Source organism: Oncorhynchus gorbuscha, unplaced genomic scaffold (assembly GCF_021184085.1).
Source record: "Oncorhynchus gorbuscha isolate QuinsamMale2020 ecotype Even-year unplaced genomic scaffold, OgorEven_v1.0 Un_scaffold_687, whole genome shotgun sequence".
NCBI classification, from domain to species: domain Eukaryota; kingdom Metazoa; phylum Chordata; class Actinopteri; order Salmoniformes; family Salmonidae; genus Oncorhynchus; species Oncorhynchus gorbuscha.
This window is the reverse complement of record NW_025745763.1, coordinates 45,646-58,362: the sequence shown is the minus strand read 5'-3', so window position 1 is coordinate 58,362 and position 12,717 is coordinate 45,646. Positions and strand designations below refer to the sequence as shown.

Here is a 12,717-nt window from a genome sequence, read left to right as displayed (position 1 = left end):
AAATGTAAATGTATATAGATATAATGTCCATACCTACTCTACAGATATAATGTCCATATCTACACTACAGATATAATGTCCATATCTACACTATAGATATAATGTCCACATCTACACTATAGATATAATGTCCACATCTACACTATAGATATAATGTCCACATCTACACTACAGATATAATGTCCATATCTACACTATAGATATTATTATATAGATATAATGTACATATCTACACTATAGAGATGATTATATAGATATAATGTCCATATCTACACTATAGATATAATGTCCATATCTACACTATAGATATAATGTCCATATCTACACTATAGATATAATGTCCATATCTACACTACAGATATAATGTCTATATCTACACTATAGATATAATGTCCATATCTACACTACATAGATTATTATATAGATATAATGTCCATATCTACACTATAGCTATAATGTCCATATCTACACTACAGAGATGATTATATAGATATCATGTTCATATCTACACTATAGATATAATGTCCATATCTACACTATAGATATAATGTCCATATCTACACTATAGATATAATGTCCATATCTACACTATAGATATAATGTCTATATCTACACTATAGAGTTTCTTCTACAGATATAATGTCCATATCTACACTACAGATATAATGTCCATATCTACACTATAGATATAATGTCTATATCTACACTATAGAGTTTCTTCTACAGATATAATGTCCATATCTACACTACAGATATAATGTCCATATCTACACTATAGATATAATGTCTATATCTACACTATAGAGTTTCTTCTACAGATATAATGTCCATATCTACACTACAGATATAATGTCCATATCTACACTACAGATATAATGTCCATATCTACACTATAGATATAATGTCCATATCTACACTATAGATATAATGTCCATATCTACACTATAGATATAATGTCCATATCTACACTACAGATATAATGTCCATATCTACACTACAGATATAATGTCCATATCTACACTATAGATATAATGTCCATATCTACACTATAGATATAATGTCCATATCTACACTATAGATATAATGTCCATATCTACACTACAGATATAATGTCCATATCTACACTATAGATATAATGTCTATATCTACACTATAGAGTTTCTTCTACAGATATAATGTCCATATCTACACTACAGATATAATGTCCATATCTACACTATAGATATAATGTCTATATCTACACTATAGAGTTTCTTCTACAGATATAATGTCCATATCTCCACTATAGATATAATGTCTATATCTACACTATAGAGTTTCTTCTATAGATATAATGTCCATATCTACACTATAGATATAATGTCTATATCTACACTACAGAGTTTCTTCTACAGATATAATCACCAAGTCAGCCTCCTTATGTCCTCTCTGTGATAGTTCTCTGTTCTGGGGCGTCATGTGATGGGGCTGCATCAATATGTGGTCATTCACCTTCAGACCACATGATGTTTCTCTGCTCTGTTCTGCACCTCAGGACACACAAACACACTGACACCCACAGCAGTAGGAGGGTATAACTGTGTCCCTATATGGTCCAATATGTAGAGACATGTTTCTGTGGAGTCTCTAGATGTCCAGAAGTGTGTCCACATGGTTCTATTAGTGTGTAAACCGTTGGGACTGAGCCTTGGCCAGGTATGCCCACTACAATAGCCTGGTTCTGGTGCCAAGCTGGTTCTGCGCTCTTTGCCCAGTACACATGGAACTGTCATGTTTGGCTGTACAGTGACATTAGTGACGTTGACAGCCATGGAGTTGGCAAGATCAAGAACAGATCTGGGACCAGGCTAGTCAGTCTACTGCTGCAATACAAACTGATCTGGGACCAGGCTAGTCAGTCTACTGCTGCAATACAATCAGATCTGGGACCAGGCTAGTCAGTCTACTGCTGCAATACAAACAGATCTGGGACCAGGCTAGTCAGTCTACTGCTGCAATACAAACAGATCTGGGACCAGGCTAGTCAGTCTACTGCTGCAATACAAACAGATCTGGGACCAGGCTAGTCAGTCTACTGCTGCAATACAAACAGATCTGGGACCAGGCTAGTCAGTCTACTGCTGCAATACAAACAGATCTGGGACCAGGCTAGTCAGTCTACGGCTGCAATACAAACTGATCTGGGACCAGGCTAGTCAGTCTACGGCTGCAATACAATCAGATCTGGGACCAGGCTAGTCAGTCTACTGCTGCAATACAATCAGATCTGGGACCAGGCTAGTCAGTCTACTGCTGCAATACAAACTGATCTGGGACCAGGCTAGTCAGTCTACGGCTGCAATACAATCAGATCTGGGACCAGGCTAGTCAGTCTACGGCTGCAATACAATCAGATCTGGGACCAGGCCAGTCAGTCTACTGCTGCAATACAAACAGATCTGGGACCAGGCTAGTCAGTCTACGGCTGCAATACAATCAGATCTGGGACCAGGCTAGTCAGTCTACTGCTGCAATACAAACTGATCTGGGACCAGGCTAGTCAGTCTACTGCTGCAATACAAACAGATCTGGGACCAGGCTAGTCAGTCTACTGCTGCAATACAAACTGATCTGGGACCAGGCTAGTCAGTCTACTGCTGCAATACAAACAGATCTGGGACCAGGCTAGTCAGTCTACTGCTGCAATACAAACTGATCTGGGACCAGGCTAGTCAGTCTACTGCTGCAATACAAACTGATCTGGGACCAGCCTAGTCAGTCTACTGCTGCAATACAAACTGATCTGGGACCAGGCTAGTCAGCTGCAATACAAACAGATCTGGGACCAGGCTCGTCAGTCTACTGCTGCAATACAAACAGATCTGGGACCAGGCTCGTCAGTCTACTGCTGCAATACAAACAGATCTGGGACCAGGCCAGTCAGTCTACGGCTGCAATACAATCAGATCTGGGACCAGGCTAGTCAGTCTACTGCTGCAATACAAACTGATCTGGGACCAGGCTCGTCAGTCTACTGCTGCAATACAAACAGATCTGGGACCAGGCTAGTCAGTCTACTGCTGCAATACAATCAGATCTGGGACCAGGCTAGTCAGTCTACTGCTGCAATACAAACTGATCTGGGACCAGGCTAGTCAGTCTACTGCTGCAATACTAATAAAGTTGTTAGTGTAAACTTCACAGAGAGCTTATGGTTCATGGTTTCTGGTACAGTAGGTCACATGAGCTGCGTTTGACACACATTTCATTTTACCATTTGAAGATAAATTAGGCCTGGATTCAATCAGATCGGCCTTAGCCAACATCCGCATCGGGGTTGTTTTAACGGTCTCTGAGGAATCTGCTTTAGGCCTGACAAATCCACAAGTGGCTCCCAGCTTTAAACCTAAAGCGTCCTTACTGACTGACTCCATTGTCCCCATGGGGAAATGTTGTTGCAGTGTCATGTACACATTTAAAGTGGCGTTTAGATACAAAACCAAATTAACAATACAACTTTCATAACAGTTACATACCAACAAAAAAATTATTAAAGACTAGCCTGCTGGTCTTACTGAGTCTATAGGAACATTAGCCTGCTGGCCTTACTGAGTCTATAGGAACATTAGCCTGCTGGCCTTACTGAGTCTATAGGAACATTAGCCTGCTGGCCTTACTGAGTCTATAGGAACATTAGCCTGCTGGCCTTACTGAGTCGATAGGAACATTAGCCTGCTGACCTTACTGAGTCGATAGGAACATTAGCCTGCTGGCCTTACTGAGTCTATAGGAACATTAGCCTGCTGGCCTTACTGAGTCTATAGGAACATTAGCCTGCTGGCCTTACTGAGTCTATAGGAACATTAGCCTGCTGGCCTTACTAAGTCTATAGGAACATTAGCCTGCTGGCCTTACTGAGTCTATAGGAACATTAGCCTGCTGGTCTTACTGAGTCTATAGGAACATTAGCCTGCTGACCTTACTGAGTCTATAGGAACATTAGCTTGCTGGTCTTACTGAGTCTATAGGAACATTAGCCTGCTGGCCTTACCGAGTCTATATGAACATTAGCCTGCTGGTCTTACTGAGTCGATAGGAACATTAGCCTGCTGGCCTTACTGAGTCTATAGGAACATTAGCCTGCTGGTCCTACTGAGTCTATAGGAACATTTGCCTGCTGGTCTTACTGAGTCTATAGGAACATTAGCCTGCTGGTCTTACTGAGTCTATAGGAACATTAGCCTGCTGGCCTTACCGAGTCGATAAGAACATTAGCCTGCTGGAATTACTGAGTGGATAGGAAGATTAGCCTGCTGGCCTTACTGAGTCGATAGGAACATTAGCCTGCTGGCCTTACTGAGTCTATAGGAAGATTAGCCCGAGCTATTTAGGAGGGATATCACACCTGGCACAAATGATTGTCTAGTTGTGTTTTTCCTGCTGAGGGGTGTTCTATACCTGCACCCAGAGGGGAGTAGTTCAAAGTCCGGGTACAGAGGATGGTTTGGGTCTAAAATTATTTTGTGAGCCTTGCTGAGGGCCCTGACCTGAAAGATCTCATCCAGGCCTGTCTGTTTGACTCCAAGTACCTTGGGGAGGGCCCTGACCTTAAAGATCTCATCCAGGCCTGTCTGTTTGACTCCCAGTACCTTGGGGAGGGCCCTGACCTTAAAGACCTCATCCAGGCCTGTCTGTTTGACTCCAAGTACCTTGGGGAGGGCCCTGACCTTAAAGATCTCATCCAGGCCTGTCTGTTTGACTCCCAGTACCTTGGGGAGGGCCCTGACCTTAAAGACCTCATCCAGGCCTGTCTGTTTGACTCAAAGTACCTTGGGGAGGGCCCTGACCTTAAAGATCTCATCCAGGCCTGTCTGTTTGACTCCAAGTACCTTGGGGAGGGCCCTGACCTTAAAGATCTCATCCAGGCCTGTCTGTTTGACTCCAAGTACCTTGGGGAGGGCCCTGACATTAATGATCTCATCCAGGCCTGTCTGTTTGACTCCCAGTACCTTGGGGAGGGCCCTGACCTTAAAGATCTCATCCAGGCCTGTCTGTGTGACAACTATTAGTGTACAAGATGTACAGGAGTGGGGACAAAACACATCCCTGAGGAGAGACTGTGTTGGTGGTGGAGTGGAGACACAACACATCCCTGAGGAGAGACTGTGTTGGTGGTGGAGTGGAGACACAACACATCCCTGAGGAGAGACTGTGTTGGTGGTGGAGTGGGGACACAACACATCCCTGAGGAGAGACTGTGTTGGTGGTGGAGTGGAGACACAACACATCCCTGAGGAGAGCCTGTGTTGGTATTGCGTATTGTCGACACATGGGGACCTAAAGCAAACATTGCCATTGGATGGCCTCTCAGAAATCCCATGCAGCCTTGTTTTCAAGTGCAACACTGGAATGTGATGTAATCTACACCTCCATTAGGATCATAGACATCCTCATTATTACATCAGAATGTGATGTAATCTACACCTCCATTAGGATCACAGACATCCTCATTATTACATCAGCATGTGATGTAATCTACACCTCCATTAGGATCACAGATATCCTCATTATTACATCAGAATGTGATGTAATCTACACCTCCATTAGGATCACAGACATCCTCATTATTACATCAGAATGTGATGTAATCTACACCTCCATTAGGATCACAGACATCCTCATTATTACATCAGAATGTGATGTAATCTATACCTCCATTAGTATCACAGACATCCTCATTATTACATCAGAATGTGATGTAATCTACACCTCCATTAGGATCACAGACATCCTCATTATTACATCATAATGTGATGTAATCTACACCTCCATTAGGATCACAGACATCCTCATTATTACATCAGAATGTGATGTAATCTACACCTCCATTAGGATCACAGACATCCTCATTATTACATCAGAATGTGATGTAATCTACACCTCCATTAGGATCACAGACATCCTCATTATTACATCATAATGTGATGTAATCTACACCTCCATTAGGATCACAGACATCCTCATTATTACATCAGAATGTGATGTAATCTACACCTCCATTAGGATCACAGACTCCTCATTATTACATCAGAATGTGATGTAATCTACACCTCCATTAGGATCACAGACATCCTCATTATTACATCATAATGTGATGTAATCTACACCTCCATTAGGATCACAGACATCCTCATTATTACATCATAATGTGATGTAATCTACACCTCCATTAGGATCACAGACATCCTCATTATTACATCATTATGTACATCATAATGTGATGTAATCTACACCTCCATTAGGATCACAGACATCCTCATTATTACATCATAATGTGATGTAATCTACACCTCCATTAGGATCACAGACATCCTCATTATTACATCATAATGTGATGTAATCTACACCTCCATTAGGATCACAGACATCCTCATTATTACATCATAATGTGATGTAATCTACACCTCCATTAGGATCACAGACATCCTCATTATTACATCAGAATGTGATGTCAGAAACCTGGCCGGGTGATGCCAGAATAACACCCTATCCCTCAACGTAACCAAGACAAAGGAGATGATTGTGGGCTACAGGAAAAGGAGGTGCGAGCACAGCCCCATTCTCATCGACGGGGCTGTAGTGGAGCGGGTCGAGAGCTTCACTTTCCTTGGTGTCGACATCACCAACAAACTAGAACGGTCCAAACACACCAAGACAGTCGTGAAGAGGGCACGACAAAACCTATTCCCCCTCAGGAGACTGAAAATATTTGGCATGTATCCTCAGATCCTCAAAAGGTTCTACAGCTGCAACATCGAGAGCATCCTGACTGGTTGCATCACTGCCTGGTACGACAATTGCTCAGCCTCTTACCGCAAGGCACTTCAGAGGGTAGTGCGTACGGCCCAGTACATCACTGGGGCAAAGCTGCATGCCATCCAGGACCTCTGCACCAGGCGGTGTCAGAGGAAGGTCCTAATAATTGTGCATAGTCACTTTAACTATACATTCATGTACATACTACCTCAATTGGCCTGACCAACCAGTGCTCCCGCACATTGGCTAACCGGGCTATCTGCATTGTGTCCCACCACCCAAATACACTTTGATTTGATTTGATTGGGATCATAGACATCATCATCATTTCCTTTCAGGACTTTTCCATTGAGCGTAATTATTTATATTTATAAACTGGGTGGTTCAAGCCCTGAATGCTGATTGGCTGAAAGCCGTGGTATATTACACCATATACCATTGGTATAAAAAAGGTACTATTTACTGGTCTAATTATGCTAGTTACCAGTTTATAACAGCAATAAGGCACCTCAGGGGTTTGTGGTATATGGCCAGTATACCACGGCTAAGAGCTGTATCCTGGCACTCAGCATTGTGTTATGTTGACCACATACCACACGTCATCGGCCTTATCGCTTAAATAGCCTGCCTACACTTTCTAACGCGAGTGGGAGGGGTGTGGGCGCGTGGCTTGATCCCAAGAGCAGCTGCTAACCAATTGGATAACTCCGACCACAACACCACCAAAATATCCCTATGCCAGTGTTTACTATCGCTAGTTAACTCTTGATCTGATTGAATCTAGGCCTTCAATATTTTGTGTGGAATTGATACTTGTTATTGAAATTTCACATGTAAATCTAATTATTTTTCAACACAAACTCTCACAGAGATTGGAAGTGACCATTTGAGGAGAGCATGATTGAGTTGACTATGACGCGGTGTGGGCTACAGTAATGTGGACATGGTGTGGTAGCCGAGGCCTACCAGCTACTGGCTCTGTGGTTACTGTAGCACAGAGCCAGGCTGTGCAGTACTGTACTGGTGAAGCCTATGCTGTGGCCATTTTCTGCCCCGTTGAACCACTCATCTTAATTCCCAGTGCTCCTCAAATCAGATGCGCTCTGCATCAAATCCACTATTTGACAGATGCGGCATAGGTCTGTAGTCTGAATAGTAGTAGAATCCCTACAGCGCTCAACCAGACACAGGACCACCCCGACGCTGAGGTGGAGGCCCGGTCAGACCGACCAAACTACCAGGGAACCGCTTCTCTCTCTCCCTTATTAACACTTCATCACCACCCGAGCCAGGGCAATGGCCAATCCCGTCTATTCCTCAGATTTTCGGGATTATCCATTTCAGGGATTGTCTGCTATCTCTGTCTGTTTAGGGCAACCTACCGGCACACCAAAGTGAAGCCGATGGGGAAAATAAAGCATCATTTTAAGGGTTCTGGGGCCGTAATTTAACATTCCACATTATAACATTGAAATAACTCCTTCACTGCGCATCACGCAGCCGCAAATGTTTCCCGGGACAGGGTGCCCGTTGGCTCAAATTATAATGTTCACTTTCTCCTGCACACAGACTGTTGAGTTGACAGACACGCTGACAGATTGACAGGCTGAACGCATTCTGCTTTATTGTTTCAGTTGTAGAGCCATACTGACTTTATTTCCCCTCTGAGGGCGTCAGGGAAGTTGGATGTTTGATTTAGTTCATTTAAAGCGCGACCAGGAATTCCACAACATATCCACTCTCTATGTACAGTAGTCTACTTCACATTCTTCCGTTGAACATAATATATAATGTGTGTACGGCAGGCTACGTGTTGGAATAGCTGAGCCGCAGACCAGCCCTGTCTATTGTCTACCTGAGGTATAGAAGGAGTGTATTCCGGGGAGGTAAAGGAGTGAATTTGCCCGTACTGGTTTTCTGTTCACCCCCGGGGGCAGCGCTCAGCGCATAGCGTTACACATTCCGACTGGATCTACCCCATATGATGGGCTTTCTTTACCGAGCCTCAAAACACATTCTACACAATACTGGGCTATTATTCAACTGTCTTATTGAAGGAAATATATCATTTATAATTCAATCCCTTCCATGTATCCAAACCGTACGTTTAGATGTGGTTTTAGAACAGTTTTACAACAGTACAGCCTCTACTATATCAGCTGCAACGGTAGCTACCGACTTCACAACCGATCATGTTGATATATTTCACTCTTTCGTTGTTTTCCTCGTTTTAATGCCACTTTCTCCTTGAAACACGCCGCTCGGTCTGTCACTCAAGACACGGTCGGTGTCACAGCGACTGAGTTACAAATCAAAACAACATCAGTTGAGCCAGTAAAGTTGTTTTGTAAACGTGTCTTACCGTAATAAAGGTAACCATAGCATCGGTGTGTAAATATCCAGCAGAGCCGACATGGAGGTGCTGATATATACAGAATCCTTTTCGAAACTTCCCACTTTAAAGCGCACCGCCTATGCGTGCTACTACAGTCCTGCTTTCGCGAAGAGAGTAGTGCCCTCTCTCTCTCTCTCTCTCTCCCTCTCTCTCTCTCTCTGTGTCTCTCTCTCTGTGTCTCTCTCTCTCTCTCTCTCTCGCTCTCTCTCTCTCTCTCTGTGTCTCGCTCTCTCTCTCTCTGGTTGCATTCGTAATCTGCAGCTCTGACGGACAGATGGCTGCTGGCCTATGTGCTTTAGAGAGGCAGACGCCTGCCCGTCGGAGCTATGGACATCGACTAGGACAGATACCGGTATCTAACTCCTGTATATACAGTAATGCTCTCCCTATCACAAAAATCGAGGGCTATCACTAACCCTAACATCCAGGGCTATCACTAACCCTAACATCCAGGGCTATCACTACCCTAACATCCAGGACTATCACTAACCCTAACATCCAGGGCTATCACTAACCCTAACATCCAGGGCTATCACTAACCCTAACACCCAGGGCTATCACTAACCCTAACACCCAGGGCTATCACAAACCCTAACATCCAGGGCTATCACTAACATCCAGGGCTATCACTAACCCTAACATCCAGGGCTATCACTAACATCCAGGGCTATCACTAACCCTAACATCCAGGGCTATCACTAACATCCAGGGCTATCACTAACCCTAACATCCAGGGCTATCACTAACCCTAACATCCAGGGCTATCACTATCCCTAACATCCAGGGCTATCACTAACCCTAACATCCAGGGCTATCACTAACCCTAACATCCAGGGCTATCACTAACCCTAACATCCAGGGCTATCACTAACCCTAACATCCAGGGCTATCACTAACCCTAACATCCAGGGCTATCACTAACCCTAACATCCAGGGCTATCACTAACCCTAACATCCAGGGCTATCACTAACCCTAACATCCAGGGCTATCACTAACCCTAACATCCAGGGCTATCACTACCCTAACATCCAGGGCTATCACTAACCCTAACATCCAGGGCTATCACTAACCCTAACATCCAGGGCTCTCACTAACCCTAACATCCAGGGCTATCACTAACCCTAACATCCAGGGCTATCACTAACCCTAACATCCAGGGCTATCACTAACCCTAACATCCAGGGCTATCACTAACATCCAGGGCTATCACTAACCCTAACATCCAGGGCTATCACTAACCCTAACATCCAGGGCTCTCACTAACCCTAACATCCAGGGCTATCACTAACCCTAACATCCAGGGCTATCACTAACCCTAACATCCAGGGCTATCACTAACCCTATCATCCAGGGCTATCACTACCCCTAACATCCAGGGCTATCACTAACATCCAGGGCTATCACTAACCCTAACATCCAGGGCTATCACTAACATCCAGGGCTATCACTAACCCTAACATCCAGGGCTATCACTAACCCTAACATCCAGGGCTATCACTAACATCCAGGGCTATCACTAACCCTAACATCCAGGGCTATCACTAACCCTAACATCCAGGGCTATCACTAACCCTATCATCCAGGGCTATCACTAACCCTAACATCCAGGGCTATCACTAACATCCAGGGCTATCACTAACCCTAACATCCAGGGCTCTCACTAACCCTAACATCCAGGGCTATCACTAACATCCAGGGCTATCACTAACCCTAACATCCAGGGCTATCACTAACCCTAACATCCAGGGCTATCACTAACATCCAGGGCTATCACTAACCCTAACATCCAGGGCTATCACTAACCCTAACATCCAGGGCTATCACTAACCCTAACATCCAGGGCTATCACTATCCCTAACACCCAGGGCTATCACAAACCCTAACATCCAGGGCTATCACTATCCCTAACACCCAGGGCTATCACTATCCCTAACATCCAGGGCTATCACTAACATCCAGGGCTATCACAAACCCTAACATCCAGGGCTATCACTAACCCTAACATCCAGGGCTATCAGTAACCCTAACATCCAGGGCTCTCACTAACCCTAACACCCAGGGCTATCACAAACCCTAACATCCAGGGCTATCACTAACCCTAACATCCAGGGCTATCACTAACCCTAACATCCAGGGCTCTCACTAACCCTAACATCCAGGGCTATCACTATCCCTAACACCCAGGGCTATCACTAACCCTAACATCCAGGGCTATCACTAACCCTAACATCCAGGGCTATCACTAACCCTAACATCCAGGACTCCACTTGTATCACTCATGACTCTACTGGTATCTATCAGGACTCTGCTGGTATCAATCAGGACTCTGCTGGTATCTATCAGGACTCTGCTGGTATCTATCAGGACTCTACTGCAATATCTATCAGTACTCTAATGGCATCTATCAGGACTCTACTGGTATCTATCAGGACTCTACTGGTATCTATCAGGACTCTACTGGTATCTATCAGGACTCTGCTGGTATCAATCAGGACTCTACTGGAATCTATCAGGACTCTACTGCTATCTATCAGGACTCTGCTGGTATCAATCAGGACTCTACTGGTATCTATCAGGACTCTACTGGTATCTATCAGGACTCTGCTGGTATCAATCAGGACTCTACTGGAATCTATCAGGACTCTACTGCTATCTATCAGTACTCGACTGGCATCTATCAGGACTCTACTGGTATCTATCATGACTCTACTGGTATCTATCAGGACTCTACTGGTATCTATCAGGACTCTACTGGTATCTATCAGGACTCTACTGGTATCTATCAGGACTCTACTGGCATCTATCAGGACTCTACTGGCATCTATCAGGACTCTACTGGCATCTATCAGGACTCTGCTGGTATCTATCAGGACTCTACTGGTATCTATCAGTACTCTGCTGGTATCAATCAGGACTCTGCTGGTATCAATCAGGACTCTACTGGTTGTCTATTTGTTTGTGGGTATGTGTGTGTGTGTGTGTGTGTGTGTGTGTGTGTGTGTGTGTGTGTGTGTGTGTGTGTGTGTGTGTGTGTGTGTGTGTGTGTGTGTGTGTGTGTGTGTGTGTGTGTGTGTGCGTGTCAGGTCAGCAGACCAGAATCAGCAGCTTCCAGTAATAACTACATTCAACATCTCACTTCGAAGACATGTTGAAAAATGTATGCTCTAGAGAAGTTCATTCTGCTAGCCCCAACCTTCTCTCCTCTCTTCTCTCACCTCTCCCTCTCTCTCCAGCCCCAACTGAACCCTAACCCTCTCTACCCACTCTCCTCACCCAGCCCCCCAGCCCCACCCTAAACCCCCTTCCCACTCTTCTCACCCAACCCCACCCTAACCCCCCTCTCCACTCTTCTCACCCTGCCCCCCCCCAGCCCCACCCTAACCCCCCTCTCCACTCTTCTCACCCAGCCCCACCCTAACCTCCCCTTCCCACTGATCTCACCCAGCCCCACCCTAACCTCCCCTTCCCACTCTTCTCACCCAGTCCCACCCTAACCCCTCATTCCCACTCTTCTCACCCTGCTCCC

At 44.8% G+C, this 12,717-nt stretch overlaps 1 protein-coding gene across 1 annotated transcript in view; it reads right to left on the bottom strand.

Moving 5' to 3' along the window:
- The window catches only part of LOC124019806 (neurotrophin-3-like), a 121,213-nt gene extending 111,896 nt beyond the window's left edge, over positions 1–9,317 (bottom strand). Inside the window, exon 1 of the mRNA XM_046335238.1 lies at positions 9,158–9,317. Within this exon, the coding sequence (XP_046191194.1) occupies positions 9,158–9,175 (18 nt within the window). The 5' untranslated portion in view covers positions 9,176–9,317. The remainder of the gene's footprint in view (positions 1–9,157) is intronic.
- Positions 9,318–12,717: the final 3,400 nt, after the last annotated feature.